This window comes from Pholcus phalangioides, unplaced genomic scaffold (genome assembly GCF_987345545.1).
Source record: "Pholcus phalangioides strain wild (caught in Gottingen) unplaced genomic scaffold, Ppha-v1.0 ptg000017l_1, whole genome shotgun sequence".
NCBI lineage: Eukaryota > Metazoa > Arthropoda > Arachnida > Araneae > Pholcidae > Pholcus > Pholcus phalangioides.
The window spans coordinates 59405862-59424200 of NW_028301610.1; the positions used below are offsets into that span (position 1 = coordinate 59405862).

The 18339-nt window shown below is 37.0% G+C and overlaps 1 protein-coding gene and 1 long non-coding RNA gene across 2 annotated transcripts in view; both read left to right on the forward strand.

Moving 5' to 3' along the window:
* Window positions 1-257: 257 nt before the first annotated feature.
* LOC149074191 (histone-lysine N-methyltransferase SETMAR-like) lies at window positions 258-1187 on the forward strand. Its single transcript, XM_089247347.1, has one exon. The coding sequence runs from the start codon at window positions 258-260 to the stop codon at window positions 1185-1187; it is 930 nt and encodes a 309-aa protein (XP_089103473.1).
* A 4228-nt stretch (window positions 1188-5415) lies between these two features.
* LOC149074192 (uncharacterized) overlaps window positions 5416-18339 on the forward strand; it is a 44051-nt gene continuing 31127 nt past the window's right edge. The window contains exons 1-2 of the long non-coding RNA XR_016194423.1: window positions 5416-5898; window positions 11014-11064. This is a non-coding gene — a long non-coding RNA (uncharacterized LOC149074192). The remainder of the gene's footprint in view (window positions 5899-11013; window positions 11065-18339) is intronic.

Below are 18339 nucleotides of genomic sequence, written 5' to 3' on the forward strand. Positions count from 1 at the left end.
GCTGGGGGGGGGCACAATGATGATGTCAGTTCACATATACAAGGGGTGATCAAATGAAAAGGTATGAAACGACGTAAAAACGTAACAGTTAAATATTGCATATTCCGCCATGGGAGAACGTAGCGAGACATCTCGGGATGCGATTTGAGTCTCTGACTGGGATCGGAGCATGCGCGGGCGCCCGCATGCGCAGGAGAGAGCAGAGGCTCTTATCAAAAGCGCCGTCCAAATGATGCGGCAGTCCGTATGAGGACAAGATGGTGTTCATGTTGCAAAATTCGACGATTGAGGAGCAGCGAGGTGTTATCCGATTTCTGACAGCGGAAGGTGAGAAACCGGCAGCTATTCATCGCCGGATGGTGACAGTTTACGGGGAGAAATGTGTCTCTGACAAGTCTGTCAGAGAATGGAGTGCCCGTTTTCGTGCAGGCCATGAGAGTGTGGGTGATGACCCGAGACCAGGCCAGGCAAACACTGTCATCACGAGCGATCTCATCGACAAGGTGGACGACCTAGTGAAAAGTGATCGGCGTGTCACATTGCGAATGTTGGCGGTGAAGGTGGATGTCAGCTATGGAACCGTGTGGACAATTGTTCACGACAGGTTGCGATATCGGAAGGTGTGTGCCGCTTGGGTTCCGAAGCAGCTCACCGACCAGCAAAAGGAACTGCGTATGGGGCTAGCACTGCAACATCTGTTTTGGTATCAGGAAGACCCCGCTTTCATGGAGCGGATCGTCACAGGTGATGAGACCTGGTGCCATCACTACGAGCCAGAGACAAAGCGGGACAGCATGCAGTGGAAGCATGCGTCATCTCCCCCTAAAAAGTTCAAAGCCGTGCCGTCAGCAGGCAAGGTGTTGCTCACCGTCTTTTTCAACGTTCAAGGTCCGCTACTTGTGGAATTCCTCAAGCACAGAAAAACCATTAACTCTGATGTGTACTGTGAGACACTCCGACACCTACGCAGGTCCATCAAGAACAAAAGACCGGGGCTGCTCACGAAGGGTGTGGTTCTGCTCCATGATAACGCACGTCCACACGTCTCCAAAGTCACACACATGGAACTGGCCAAGTTCAAGTGGGAGCCGTTGGACCATCCGCCCGACAGTCCGGACATGTCACCCTGCGATTTCCATGTGTTTCGTCCACTGAAGAAACACCTAAAAGGGAAGCGCTTCAACTAGGACGATGTACTCAAGGACGCTGTGAAGGACTGGGTCTCGTCACGCCCACAGGAATTCTGGGAACAAGGAATCCTGCGGCTTGTTCATCAGTGGGATCGTTGTGCTCAGGCCTATGGTGTATATTTTGAATAAAGTCTACATTTGTACCCACCGTGTCGTTTCGTACCTTTTCATTTGATCACCCCTTATACATTAGATCAGTCAACTCTACTTTTGATGCAGGGGGGGGGGGGGGGTCCCCGTATCTTCGCCCATGCCTACAGCACTGGTATAATGAGCATTGGAAATTATACTAAAGCAAGGATAGGAGCACATTGGCTTGAAAAGCATTCTTGTTGCTGAAGAGAAATCTTAAAAAAGCCAAAGTGCCAAGGTAATCTATTAGCAACAAAACAAATTGCCACAACCTTGCCTACGGAAACTTTGCCACTTTTTTGTCACCTAGTTTACAAGTATGCGAAAACAGTGATATGCAGCGGCATCAGAGCCAGGGGTGCTCAAGCATCCATGTTAATTTTAAGCATGGGTCTGAGCACCCACTAAATTGATTCAGAAATCAAAATTTTTAATACATAAAGATTAAAATGAGCAACTGCAAGTTCCCAACACTTCAGACGTCCCTGGTGATGTCATGAATATCATCCTCCCCAGTACTAAAACACAAATGTTCCTATTATCCTGCCTGAAACCTTAACATATAGCTGCAAATCAGGTCTGGTAATAAATTCGCCAAATAGCAGTATACTTCATATTGGGAATTTACCATGTCGAAGACCACTGCCATTACTGGATGTTTGCAGAGCTTAAACGTTTAAAACTCAGACTTCAAATTTTTAATTTATACCTAAAATTCTAATTAATAGCTTTTGAAAATTTTGTTGTGCTTGGATTTACAGATATTTAGTCAAACACTATTTGGCAAAAGGGCAGATTACAGAATACTCATCCCATCCCGCTTGTATGGTATGACCAGCAACTTTTAACCCTCCCAATATTTTCATGTTAGCATCTCTGTATTGGTCGTATGTGAATATGGCCCGACTAAAATTCCCATCATCTGCCTCCTCATTTTACAACCGGGCTTGGCACCGGCTTTGGCTGAGTTCCGATGGTTTGCCTGACTCACTAGAGCTTAACAGGTTTTGAAAGAGTAAGAAGATGGTGTTATATAACTATTTGGTTATCTAACAACATCTTCTTACAAGGGGCAAAATTGTTGTTGTTAAATATGAATTCGATTATTTAACAGCAGCAATTTTAAAGAGCCACCTCCTCGGAGAGGAGGCGCCTCCTCGCCTTATGGGCAAAATGAAGAAAGAATGGAAATTGTTGACGATATTAGATAGCAAATAATTCCCTATCGTTAACAATTTCCATTCGTAGATGATGGCGAATGAAGAAAGACTGGAAATTGTTGACGATAGTAGATAGCAATTAATTCACTATTGTCAACAATTTAAATTTGTGGACGACAATCCCGTGGAGTTTCTTGTGCCAAGTAAACATATATGTTTGCTTAAGACGTGTCCAGTAAACATGTATGTTTACTTTAAGTAAACATGTATGTTTACTTTAAGTAAACATATATTTTTACTTGACCGGATATGTTTACTTGTCACAAGAACACCGGATGAAATGTTCATGCTCTTGAAAGTCCTTGGAAAGAAAAAAGTTCGAGTTCTTTTAAGTTCTCTTGAATAAAAAACTGTATAAAAAGAAATTATATAAATGTTTAATAGGGTATATAAACAAAGGGATAACGCGTAAAGTCGGTCGCACTTAGTTCGAGCCCCGTTAGGCTTAACATCGAGTTCTTGAAACTGTCGCTACTCTCCATTGAAGAAGCTGCGTTGATTGAAGTCTTGAAAAAAAGTGTTCGTGGAGCCGCGACATAACTTGGATGATCACTGTTCTTTAAAATGCTTGATAAATTAAAAAATACAAAACCGCGTAAACTTTTCACGACCGCACACAAGAACAACAAGTCCGCCATTGCGGGAACGAGATTACGAGAATAATAAAATTCAACGAGACTAACGGATCGCAAACGAGTTCAAACAGACCCGTTCACTCAAGAATAAAATATAAAGAACGGATCTTAATGATGAGTCGGTTCTTAAAATTTTAGACAAGACGACAAGACTTGGATTACTTCAGACCACTTTTATAGCTCAGTGGTCTATGAGTAGGCTGACCATATTTTTTCGAGAGAAATACGGGACATTGAGATTCCAAATACTGGAAAATACGGGACATCGCCATAACCAAACAAAATTGCCAAATATTATTGAAATTTGGAAAATCACAATGGCGGGAAATGATACATTACTGCAAATTGCAGTGGGTTAAAAGGTATTCCGCGAAAAAAAAAAAACGTTCACCAAGGGAAATGGGGGAGATTAATATTCTCATAATAGATGAAATTATCATAAAATAATTTATGAGTTGAAGAATAATGTCAATCTTTGACTTCAATAAAGAATAAAAATTCAAGTAGGCTTCGTAGGAAATACGGGAAGAACCGGGACAATTTTGCCAAAAAGTCGGGACGGCCAAAAAAACAGAAAATACCGGGACTGCCCCGGAAAATACGGGACGTATGGTCACCCTATCTATGAGTAAACGTTTCCTTATAGCTCAGTGCTTCAGACTACTTGGTTACATCCTAATTAATGCATTGACTATATTTTCTCAAGGGAAATAGGGCTTCCAAATACGGGATGTCACTAAAAGTAATGCTAAAAGCAATCGAAGTTGCTAACTCGAGTTAAAGAAAAGTCGCCAATTGCCGGAAATAAAGCGCCACTTGCGCTGAATTGAGAAAAAAAAGACAAATATGTGAAACAAATATTCTTATTTGTAGTCGTAATTATCATGTAATTTCTGAGTTGGGAAGATAATTTTAATCGTTGATCTGAAAAACTAAATAAATAAAAGGTCAAGTTGGCTTCATGAGGCTTTTTGGGTCACGTGATATTTCCTTTTTTCTTGAGGGACAGGAAGTCGCCTGTGCGACTCATGATACAAACAAATCTAAATTAAAGAAACATAGAAATTAATCGTTTTTTCTCTTTTTAATGGGAGCTAGATATTTCGATTTTTTTTCCTAAGTTCAAGTTATCGATCTGCTTTTTTTTGCTTCAAAAAACGCTTGATCAAAGCTGCGGAATTTCTTCAATGTAATTTATATGGACCCATAATTAAATTCAAAACATCCTAAACTATATGGATTGATGCGATCGGATATTTTAAGTCAATACGCCCAATTAGTCGCCTGACGTCAAATATGACGTGATATTTTGGTCATTTTCTATAATGACGTCAATGAGGAAAAAATGTCGCATCCTTTCAAAGTCTTTTAATGACCCTGAACAATGAAGATCATGAAATGACGTGATATTTAATGACCTTCTTTAAATAACTCGCCATTTCATGAACAATTGAGATCATGTAATGACGTGTCTGTAAATAGCGTAAATGAATTTAAGTCATAAACATCACGAATTTCGTACCAATTGGAAAAACCTTCAACCGCAAAGAATGCGCGCTCTTTTTCTCCGCTGCAGTAAATGTTGATGAGTCTTAGTTCTACATGGTGTTGAAATTTTTATCTTAAGCCGGATTTTCCTACTCTCTGTGCATTCTAACTTGGGTCCATAATAGCAAGTGTGCGATGTCCAAAATGATTGGTTGAAGAACATTTCACCTTTCTTACAGTACAACACCGCCAAAAATATAGTCCTTTTTCGTTTGCCCCTCATATCATATATAAAAAAATATACCTCATAATTTTTATTATTTTTTCAATTTTTATTCCGTATTATTTCGAAGTTATCTGGAAGACCGGAATTTTTTTTTTTTTAAATCCGTCAAAGCATTTTTAGCTGCTACGCTTCAGGGTGGGTGTTGACAAGATAGGCCTTTCACACTGAAACATTACCGTCCCTTTCTTAACGGAAGAGTTCCATTTTTTTATCATTATTATTCCTATTCGCAAACATATTTGGTATTATACACTTGTGTACACTTCTTCAAGAGTTCTTGCAAAAAAGGGAGCTTTCTTCTTTATCGTTTGATGACATAAACGAAATATGTGTGTCTATCTTGCTTGGCGGAGCCATTTGAAAATTCAATTCTTTGCACCTGCTCTCCTATAAACAAAGTTGCTGTCAACAAGATTTTTTTTTTCTCACCCACACGCTTTGACGTACACGGGGGGAAGGAAAGTCACTTATCGTGGTGAATATATGCATTTACAAAGAATTCGCACTTCTGCTTGAGTAGCTTGTTGGGAGGAAGTAATATTGGTTTTGTCGAAGGCGGCGAGCCGAAAAAGTCTGAGGATTATCACCAAGACATGAAGGTAAAGTTTTGAAAATCTGGTTCGAAAGAGTACTGCTCATTTTTAATTCAGTTAGCCTCATTATGACAGACACTATAGATCCCGTGAGAAAGCCTGCCCTGGGGGCCCATTAAAGATCCCAGTCCATGGGCTCCTGCTGATGGTTATTGGGTTATGGCTCGCAACGTACGCATAGATAAAACACCGAAATTGTCTTTGCAAAAACAGGATATTAACAACAGGTTGAAGTAAAAAACTGAAATAATGTGGATGACTCTCTCGTCAAATTGGAACTGCTACAGCCCGTGGATAATATGAAATATTTAATTATACAGACCCGCAAGAAAAATAAAAATCGGCAGCACAACGGTAAGTTGTTCATAATTTGTATTTAACAAAGTATTGCTAGCATTTTGAGAGATTTATCCCTCTATGTCTTTCATACTTCTTTTTAAACATATCAGTTGTGTTAAAATGTACAATTCCGGGGGTAAGCTGTCATTTATTAACAACCCTATTAGAGAAAAAACTCCATGCGACACCACAACCTGGAACAGTCCCTTGGTTCCTCTATGTCGAAGCAGTTGATTGGCAGTGTATTATTAACTCATGTTCGATCCTATTCATCCCGTTGAAAATTTCGGTAATATCACGTAATGAAGGGGCGGGTACAATCAGTATTGTATTTACAGGGGGGCTAAGCGGGCTATAGCCCAGGGCGGAAAATTCTTAGGGGCGGCGAATTTTGGAGTATTGAAAGAGGGGGAAGAAAAAACATTTTTTAATTCACGTTTCGTAAACGTGTGTGTCATATGCGTCATTTCTATCGTAAATAATATATAATTATTAAACCATATTGTTTATTTTGTGTGTTTTTTACACATAGACTGCCGTTGAAGTCTATGTGATACGATTGTCTAACCTTACTATTTACAGTGTGCGGCCTTCCCAAATAGTCCTGTCACAAGTAGAGGTGGGAGGGTTAGTAGGCGTGCAGCGAAGCAAAACAGCACTCATTTCAGATTACTGAAGGTGTTGGGAAAAAGACAGTTCAGCCGACATCCCCTAAAGAAGGGGTGGGGGTTTGCTTCGAAGAGCTATCTATAGAGGGTGATGATACAGTGGTCAGCAAGAAAAAAAATGGGGTTCTTTACGTGACTGGAGGCTGCTGCACCCTTCCTGGCTGACCACAAAGTTCATTTCAATAGCTTAATTTTGGCTTAGTTTGAAGGTAAAAAGACAGAACATTTCACTGATTTTAACGTCCGCTATATGAGAGTCTTCTGCAACAAAGATGCTTTTATTTACTCCGGTCGGGGCTTTGGTGAGAGTCTTTAAGAGTGGGATATGGTTGACTATCTGGAAGGATAGAAACAGTGTTAAGTTCTCTATAAATAGAATGGTGAATTCGATTATAATATGATTTTTTAAACTTGTTTGAGAATCGAAATGGGATGAAGCTGGTCAATCCAGAACAACATCTGTTTGCAGTCACTAATTGGAAAACAAAAAAATCGCGGTACAGAATGGTTGGTGGGGTCACGCGATACCGTTTACAAATACAAATACAACGCCACAACAGGCAAAATGCCCAACGAGGTGGTTGATAAAAAGATGCCCATAAAAATATGGATGTCATATATTTAAAAAAAAAACAGCAACCCAATTAAAAATGCAAATAACACAAATTATAAACAATATATACACATGATAAAATATTATACAATGCCCATAAAGAATACTTATGGTCGTCTTATTCTAAGTATGGATAGTTTCTCGATTTACCCCAACATGTTTATCGTATTTCTTTTTAAACGTGTCAATTGTGTTACAATTTACTACCTCCGGAGGTAAGCTATTCCATTTATTAACAACCCTATTAGAGAAAAATTCCCTGCGACACCATAACATTGCATTGTCCCTCACCAATCGATACTGGTGTCCCCTTGTAAAAGCAGTCGATTGGCGGTGTACTAAAAGTTCATGATCCATCCTATCCATCCCATTGAAAATTTTGAACACTTCGATCATATCTCCTCGACACCTGCGGTCATCCAATGTAAACTTATTCAAAAAATAAAGTCTCTCTCCACTGGTCGACTCTCTTCTTAACTGGTCCTATAAGGACAGCTCTCCTCATGTGACGTTTTCCTGGAAAAAAAAGGGGGACAAATGTGGAGCTTGGCAGAACCCACATTTTTATTAATTGTATACAGTATTACAAAATTACATTCGGTCATAAACGCAGGATTACTAACAAAACGGAAAAAGCTCTTTTTCATTTTGCACTTTCCTGACGAAAACAAAGTAAGTAAATATCAATTATAGTTACTAATTTCTGATAAGTTCATACGTTTTGTATTTTGTGAGAGTTTTCTTTAATGATAATTTATGAACAATCGCCACAATTCAATCTTAGGTAATTTGGAATCCTCTGTAAGGTTGTGAACATAGTGCGTCCGTATTTCCGATTCCGGAGATCCTATGTTAATTTTTGTTTCAAAAAACAATTTCCAAGAGATTAGCCTATTGAATCACATGATATTCAACTGTCAATTAACCGAGTAGCATTTTTAAAATTCGCAAGCATTACTGAGCATTCAGCAAGTAGTTCTGAAATTAAAAATAAGCATTTAATAAATTTTGTATCAGAAATGTGCGGCGGATGCGGACCTTTTGTTAAGTTCATAAACAAAATGTCATTCATATAATTGAGGGTTTTTTTTCCGATACAACAACGCATACGTTCATGTGGTCGTTATTCCAAGAAATGCGGTACTGTATTAAACTATATGTACCGCAATAAAAAATATACGCAATGAAATATGGGAACAAAAGACCACAGTAAAATGTGTATTAGTTTTTGCTCATTTCGTTTTTAATTCTAATATAAAAAATAATTACAATTCATTAAATCCCATATTAATTCGTGTTTAGAATCAATTGAATATAATAAATTTGATTATTCAGACCTGTAGAATTTCATAATAATTGATTTCAGTATAACAGAAGAAAACCTATAAAATATGTATTATTCTAACCTTTTAAATACTAAATTAACTTAATTAACTAAGTAGCATAGGGAAAAGGACAAAAATGGAAGGAACAAAAGTAGTTTAATTAATAAGAATTTCCTTGTTCCTAAGTATTTACTGAGATATTTAAATTCGAAAATGCAGAAAAAAGTGGCAAAAACTAACGGACAACCCTTCCCCCCCCCCCTTTTCTCCGATTTTTGAATTCAAGCAACAACTTTTTAATTCGATTTTTTGGGAACAGGTTGTCCATATAAAAGGTTAATTTTTTTTTCAATAACTATACAATCCTTTGAAACATGAATGACGTAGATGAAATTCCTAACTCCGCGCGTTTATATTCCGCAAGAATGACTTTAGCATTGTCACCGATTTCTTTCTATTCCCATTTTGAAAACCGTCAGCTGATTTTGGGACACTCTGTACATTCATGTAATGCAAGCATTTAAATCACACGAGTGCACAAACCACTGGCGGGACCCGTCTAGAATTTTAATCAGTCCACGAAACAGTTTTGAAAAGTATTTCACTATTTCAAAATACACTTTAGAGAACGTGCGGTTAAACATATAATATGTATAGATATTATGTAATGCATTACCGATTTTGTCGCTAGACTATAACCAAGTACGCAGAAAGTATCACGGCACCATTCAGAGATGCCGGAACATATCTGCTCGGGTTGCTAAAGCAATACCAATCATTTGAATTGTATTGCTCAGCAATACCAATCCCACAAATCACCATTTGAACATAGCTCAAATATTGCACTGAAAGCGCTTTTTTTTAATTAAAATTTTTGAAGACATATCCGTGGGACCCTTTCTTTGTAATTGTAAGGAGTTGCATTGCTGTAGCTCTTTTTGTTTGCAAATCATTTCAGGTCCAAGGGACTTTCCCATACACCCTATATTTAAGCAGAAGAATAAAATGAGCATCATAGAATCTTAATACCACAACGGTAGTCATAGCAATAGACTGGAGACAGTACATTTCATCGCTGATTTCAGATGGATCTCAATCCTTTGAGTGGCATTAACAAGATATCTCGCCTCCTTATTTTAGCATTGGCAAGACCAAATATTTTGTAAAGTTAATCCCTCTCTCAGCGGAACACTTTTCCCTATACCGATGGATTACAAACTTTTGTCAACCACAGCTAACCAACCGCTTTGTTATTCTCAAGTTTGTTTATTAAATTCTTTACATTCCTTTCCTCTATCTCAGTAACAACTATGGAATTATACTGGTTTGGTACTAGAAGCTCTCTTTCATCTATTAACTAAGAATCTTCAGTTATTGCAGAATTAATAAAAAATTCATTCATTTGATTCACTGTTTTAGAATTAGTATTTACTGGAAGTACTATTTTATTTATTTTTCGATCTATGATATAATTAGTAACTTTCCATTGTTTCTTGATGCTGTTACCCCATTTTATAAATTTATTATGGTAAAAAGCATCCTTTGCAGCTTTTAGCTTCTTTTTTAACTGTTTGTTATAGTTTTTGTAATTATTTTCCTTATCACAATCTGAAGGATTTCCGTTTAAAAACTTTATAAAGTCTTTCTTTAGTATCGACCATACATTTCAATTCATATGTAATCCATTCACTTTTCAAATTATTTCCTGTTTTGCATTTAGACTATTTTATCCAGAAATTACGATGCCTGAACACAATATCAAGAAATTTGTCACATAATATGTTTTCATCAAATTCATAATTTTTTACACATATTTCAAACTTATCATAATCCACATTTTGACAAAACCGATTTTTATTATTTTTGTTATTATTTAAAAGTTTTGTATCAGTTCCAAGATTACATTTAATAACCAGTGGTAAATGATCCGTTATCTCTAATTTTGATACTGCTGTTCCAAATCGATAATTTAGCTTCGCGTTTCGAATGAAAACGTGATCTAAACACGCTGACTTTCTTGTTGGTGTATTTATGCATGATAAAAAACCAAATTCAGACATGAGGCTCATGTATTCATCACTGTCCATGTCAGACTTCAATATATCCATATTAATATCTCCAGTATAGATAATATTTTTATACCTTAAATTGCTAATAATTGATCTGAACTCATTAGTATAATCCCTTCGAGAAAAATCATGGGATCTGTAAATTAAAATTATGCACAGATCTAACATTTCACTGTACAAATATAAGCCTTCAGCTGTATTCATATTCAAGGCAGTACTTAAAAATTAATATTTGTTATTTACGTATGCAATAACGCCACCTGATCTATTTCTATTTCGACATTCAAAAAAGCTATTATAACCAAAAATATTGTACAAATCAGTTTCATGATCTTTGATCCAAATTTCAGACAGTAATACAACATCTAATGGAACCACTAATTTTTCTAAATGCAATAATAAATTGTTAAAATTTTCACGAGCGCTTCTTATATTTACATGCAATATATTGAAAGTTTCAGGACTGTTTGAAAAACTCACTAAATCATCGAATGTTTCAAGGCAAGGTGAGTAGATACTTACATTATTTATTCCTGGGATTCCTGGGAATTCTGCTGTTGATTAATTTTATACAAGTCATTTATGTTACGAATATAACACAGTTTTTCACCCTGCCTTTTCCTCAGTAAGACCTTGCCATCCCTCACCCACGCAAAGTCAAAGTCGTATTGTTTGGGTCTCATGAAGACAGATACTCAAAAATACGAAAATGAGAAAAAAATACTAGTTTCGAGGGGGGAGGGGAGGACCAGAGACATGTTTCTCTTCCTTTGGGCCTTGCAACAAAACGAAGGATTTCCAGTGCGATAAGGGGAAGAGGGATCCTCCAAATTCTTATAATTTACAAATGCGGTTGCAAGCCTTTGTTCTGGGAGGGTTTTTTCAAATTTCACCTTGTAAATGATTTGTACACTGAAAAATTAAAATAATATGTACCACATAATAGTGACATAAACCAATTAGTTATTCGTGGAAATGCTTGAAAAATGAAAGGGTAATGAATATATTCTCGCGGCCCGATACGATTGATGTCACGGCGCGGTTGAGAAACAGTTTTAGATGATAAGTTCATGGTGATAATTAAAACGTTGTGTATATTTTATTTTTATTTTGAAATCATTTATGTATTTTTTTTTCTTCACAAATTCTCCCTCACACTGCCAGAAGTCGTGAAAAATGAAAAAGCAAACGTCGAACCATTTCTCCTTCCTCTTTGAATCTCAATACATCTCATTTTACTAAGATGTTGTCTGTATTTGTTTATTTAAACTTATGTTGATGTTAACTTGATGAGTTAATTAAAGATAGTTAATCTTAACGAGATGAGTTAATTGATGGTAGTTAGGGAAAATCGAAATAGTTTATGGATATTATATAATAGTAGTAGTGATCCATGGGGAAAACGAGCAGAAAAGAAAGAAAAGTAAGAAGTTACAGTGAAGGTAAAAGAAACCTACTATAGTATAAGAATGTAGGTCAGGAGGCAAAATTTTGGGTAATAGGGAATCGCATGTGATGGGAAAGTTTAATCCTAGGAGAAGACTGTTGAATTTATGGGAAAAGCTATATTTTGGAATGCAGTTGTATGTAGTCGAAGATAATAAAGGAAATGTAATAAAACGGGACCCTAGTTGAGAACGTTAGGTGGGTAAAATAATATTCGTGTCAAGCTGAAGACCGTGGCACTGGAAATCTTATGAAAAATAAGATAAGGCTAATCTTTGTCGCTGGTCAAATGCATTGATTTACGAAGGAATGTGCGTCTAGACGGTTTCTATGGACGTGGAGCGGATCTAAATTAAATGGTAGGGTCAAAGGTTATGGGAATGTGAGATTTTCCCAAAGAAGGAGATGGGCCAATGAAATTATGTTTAATACTAAAAAGTGGTTCAGACGGGAAAAGAGAATTTCAAGATGGGCGAATGGAAAGTCTTGAAATAGCGCAAAAAGGTGGAGTTGAAATTATCAATCAAAATATAAAGAGATTTTAACAGAGGGATAGGGGGCATTCCGCAAGCAGAGGAGAAGAGAGAGTTTTTGGTAGTTAGATCAGAGGGATAGGAATCTTAGGACAGAAGGATGACGTCGAAGAAATTGTGGTCTAGGATCTTTGATGGGATTTTGGTGCTGGCGCTATTACCAGTGGTGGCGCTCAAACACAACGCAGAATATTGTTTGTTTAATGAAGGAACTAAGAAGTGTTCCCATGCGGTCCCCAAAGAATACCTCGAGTATTTCCCACGAAATAGTTGTGCTATCTCAAAGCTATGTAGCCAGTGTGACCAGAAAAAGTGGATTAGTTACATTTGGTCACCACTAACGGAGGAGAAATTCATTACACCTCGCCTGTTCACAATATCACAAAATGCATCATTAACTGGAACGTCACGAATCTTCGAATGTGATAAGGAGGGATTTCCTTGTGCGTGCACTACTCAGTTGCCTTGTAATGGAACTGCCGAGTATTGCCAAGAAGTAAATTGCAGTAGGGAATCAGCATGCTTTTGCCACATTAAGGTTGGTCGGTCCAATATTTTTCATTATGACGGTGTTAAAAGAATTAATGAACCCCGCGTTATATCTTTGAAGTTTTGTGAGCACCCATTAGAATACTCACAAACACATCAACGTCATAGAAGGTCGCTACTTGATGAAGAGGAGGCAATATTCACCTTGAAAGGTGAAACTTTGGAATTTCATGATCCTATTGTGGCAGTGTCATCTCCAGGACTTTTGATCGTGCGTAAAGAGGGCCTGGAAACAATAATTCACTTTAATCTCACATCTACTCAAGCCGTAGTTCCAGAAAACTTTCTTCGTTTTCCAGGGATATTGCGATTTATTTTCGTAGCCGAAAAAGGCGGTCACACGATACGAGAGGAGCTGCACGTCAATGGTCGTACGATATGCAGAAAGTTACCGTGCTTCTTTTGTATAGCAGCATTTCAGCATTTGAAATGTCTTCCAGCAACGGCAGCATATTTCGTCTACACCCTGTGTATATTGTTAGCTTCAATAACAATAATTTACTTAAAATCCGCATTGGTGGCGATTTTCCAAGTGGTAAAAACAACAGTGGTGGTTGTTTACCAGATATTTCGATTGATTAAAGGAACGGCTCGAATTACGATGATAGGAGGTGCTCATGTGGGAAATCGTTTGCGAAATTCAGTACAACAAACGCAAGAGTATTTTAATCGTGTAGGGATGCCAGAGCATGCAGTGAACATGCTGGTACTAATAGCATTATTTGCTATGGTGCAACCCTCATCAACCCTATGCAATAATCATTTAATCGTGCAATCGACTACGGCAGAGTGTGAAGATGTTCACGATGCGCAATCATGTAAAATGACCACTCAAGCGACGGTGACACTAGAAAATTTACATTACACTCACTGTTTATGGTTTCAGGATGAAAATAAAAATAATTTATTTTCATTAAGTATCAAACTGAATAAAGTTAGATGCTCATGGAATACTCAGAGGATGTACTTTACATTTCCCACGGAATTGAAGGCGGTAGCACAGGTAGCGTGTCCTCAAAATGTTATGTGCGGTTGGGGAGAACACTGTGTTTCTGGTAAAAGGTTCTCAGCCGAAACAACGGAATCTAAACAGTTTCCGGGAATTAACAGATGTATTGCGATTGATGGAGGTTCATCGTCGTGTCATATAATAGACTCGCAACCTTGTTTATTTTACAGAGCTTTTCTGGTTCCAGACTATCTCCGTACCTACGAAATCAGGGCGATTACAGGGTATACTTGCTCATACGATCTCGAAATGGAGGAAAGTATGAACGGAACATCACAAGCCACTGTGATGAATTACGCGATGTCTACAACGAACGGCATAAAAATAAAAGTTCTAGGAGCTTATGATCAACCGACTCAACTTATACAGAAGTCGCTCATTAGGCGTGTCGGAAAACAACGTGAAGCATATATGGAATATGTTTCGCCAGCAGGGGTGCCTCAAGATAACGCAATCGGGCAGGTTCAAGCAAATGCATCACTAACAAAAACTTTCATTTTCGCGGAAAGTAGCATCGTGTGTAGTGCATATGAGGAGTTGCTTCGTTGTGACATGAAGAATTCCGCGCTCAACCGTATGATTGATAGCAAAGTCGCTGCGCTTCCTCGCACCATAGGCTATCATTATTATTTCATTGATGAAAATGAGCAGTTGAAATCGGAGCTGCTTTTCACCAAACCTGTGAATGTGCAACTCATCTTTGACAACTATAACATTGTAGTTGAAAGAAGAACAGTGTGTCCTAAATTTCAAAGTGAGGAAATCACGACAACTGGCTGTTATGCCTGTGCGCCACTCGCCAGAATGACGTTCATGGCGTATTCGACGTGTGCTGAGGGCATGGTGACTGTCAAGTTTGAACGAATCGAGGTCGCTACTAGTACTCTGAGACTACAATCTACACCCACTAAACAGTTGGTAGAATTTAAGGCGGAAACCAGGTGCATTTCCGACAAGCTATGTCTCTATGGCCGTACCGTACATACTTGCCAGCCGCTGTCGTTTTGCTTAGAAGCTGCAGACATTGAACTGTTGCATCCGAATTTAACTACATTGCAGTTTTACGCAGGACAAGTATCTCCTGATCGTTGGTTTTCCGGTTGGAATGGACTTCCCAATACATTCCTGTCACACTTTTCAAGAATTATCTTAATGACATTTCTAACGATATTTATTTTTATTTTCAGTTGTTCTACTCTTGTTTCTCTATGTAGACGATAAGAAGAAATGAAGAAGGTCATTGTATATATGATTTATTTAGGTACAAGCAGACTCACCTTATGATTCTCCCATTGGAAGATGATGCTAGCGAGATCTGTTGTCCTATCACATATTCTATTTTTCAAATGGATTTTCTGTTTATCATTTATGTTTAATTACAAGCTTTAGTTGAGGGATATTTATTCATGTGCTAGTAAATTTAATATTTTAATGTTTGAAAGAATATATGTTATTACTTATGTAACCCTTAAGTATTTGTGGACCTTGAAGTCAAATAATATTAGTACTTGCATGAACATAATCGATATGTGGTGAAGGTAGAAAGTAATAATCATTCTAGCTGCAGTATTTGAAATGTTATAGAAAGAATTGCATTATATGGTGTTGTAAAATGAATGATATAAGTATGATTGTGTTTATCATGAAACAGTTATATGTTTTTGAGTATGACTTGCCCCAAACCAGCCTAGTATAGTATACAGTATTGTTGTTTCAATTCAAATCAACAATATGATGAAAGGGTAAATGGAAGAGGAGGAATGATTCAGTAGTTAACTAGTCCCAGGCTGAGAGGATTGAAAATTTGCTGTAAGCAAATTTTTCCGGCAAGGGGAGGAATGTTAACTTGATGAGTTAATTAAAGATAGTTAATCTTAACGAGATGAGTTAATTGATGGTAGTTAGGGAAAATCGAAATAGTTTATGGATATTATATAATAGTAGTAGTGATCCATGGGGAAAACGAGCAGAAAAGAAAGAAAAGTAAGAAGTTACAGTGAAGGTAAAAGAAACCTACTATAGTATAAGAATGTAGGTCAGGAGGCAAAATTTTGGGTAATAGGGAATCGCATGTGATGGGAAAGTTTAATCCTAGGAGAAGACTGTTGAATTTATGGGAAAAGCTATATTTTGGAATGCAGTTGTATGTAGTCGAAGATAATAAAGGAAATGTAATAAAACGGGACCCTAGTTGAGAACGTTAGGTGGGTAAAATAATATTCGTGTCAAGCTGAAGACCGTGGCACTGGAAATCTTATGAAAAATAAGATAAGGCTAATCTTTGTCGCTGGTCAAATGCATTGATTTACGAAGGAATGTGCGTCTAGACGGTTTCTATGGACGTGGAGCGGATCTAAATTAAATGGTAGGGTCAAAGGTTATGGGAATGTGAGATTTTCCCAAAGAAGGAGATGGGCCAATGAAATTATGTTTAATACTAAAAAGTGGTTCAGACGGGAAAAGAGAATTTCAAGATGGGCGAATGGAAAGTCTTGAAATAGCGCAAAAAGGTGGAGTTGAAATTATCAATCAAAATATAAAGAGATTTTAACAGAGGGATAGGGGGCATTCCGCAAGCAGAGGAGAAGAGAGAGTTTTTGGTAGTTAGATCAGAGGGATAGGAATCTTAGGACAGAAGGATGACGTCGAAGAAATTGTGGTCTAGGATCTTTGATGGGGTAAGTGGTGCTCAATATGTATTGTCATGTTTTTAGAATATGTTCCTCCACATCACTGAAAAAGTTAATTGTTAATGTGCATGTACCTGTGTAATCTGTAATGACTCATTATAATAATGTAAATAAATTCAATGTAAATTTAAATGGGAGTATACGTAATTATTTTCAAGTCTCTCAATAACTTCTAATTAGTTTAGAATATGTTTAACCCTGGGTTAATACGGGGATTTGGGGTTGCTCTTCACTATAGAAGGAGACCTCAATCTCAGTAGGAAGTTACACAACGCGATGGGCTACCAAGCATACGGGGAGAGCCAACATTGAGCTTTGAATTTTAATTTTGATAATAGCACTGGAATGAACAATTCTGTAGTCTGATTTTTTCTTTTTTCTGTATAAACTTCAGATAACAAAGCTATGCCATTATTGCATTTATTTTATTTATTTTTTTGGTTTATTTTACAAGTTTTATTTTCTCAGCGACTTTTTTTGTATTTTTTAATTACATCGATGAGACTATTGATTGATGCCTTTTAACCCTTTACACGGCATAATAATAAGCTTCCTTATGATTTTCAGCAGTAAATGAGTATATAAAGTAATGAAAAAGTAATGGGTATAAATTAGTGTTTTCAAAGTGTGCATCGCTGTTTCTAGGGTCATCGGCAACCTTTATGTAAGGTATCGCGGTGAGCTTGAGATATTGATTTGTGCACCTATTTATGCTTTGAAGAAGTTCTTTTATACGGGAAAATATCTATTAATCTATCCTGAAGAGCTGCTGACGAATCATGAATTAGGCAAGGATATGATGGAATCTCCCCAGAAATGCTAAAAATTGTCAGTGAATATAATGTGGGTTATAAACTTTAAATAGTAAACTCTTCAATTCTCAATGGAGTTTTAATTGATAAATTAAAAAGTGCTCTTGTTATACCAATTCATAAATCAGGTAATGTCAATGATTTCAAAAACTATCGTCCGATCTCTATTTTGCCTGTTTTTTCGAAAATTTTGGAAAAGATAATGAGACACAAAATTATAAATTTTCTAAATCAATTAAATTTTTTTTCGAGAAATCAGTTCGGTTTTCTTGAAAATAAGAATACCGAGATGGCAATATTGAAATTTTCAGAAAAAGTATATGAAAGTATTAATGACAGCAAAAGAACCCTTGCTATGTTTTTAGATTTAAAAAAAAGCCTTTGATAGTGTCGATCAACCAATTCTTATGCATAAGTTATATTGTTCAGGTCTGAGATGCAACACTTATCACTGGTTTAAAACTTATCTGTCAAATAGAATGCAAGCAGTTAAAATAAATGATACAATACATACAGGATTATTAAAACTGGCGTCCCACAGGGTTCTGTTCTTGGACCAATTTTATTTCTAATCTTAGTTAGTGATATCAATAACCTGGATCTACATGGTGATTTGATTATTTATGCCGATGACACAGCTATTGTTTTGTCAGAACAAACGTATACCATGCTGAAATCTGATACTGAAGGAGATTTAACAAAAATTAACACTTGGTTGAGGCATAACAAGTTAACCTTGAAT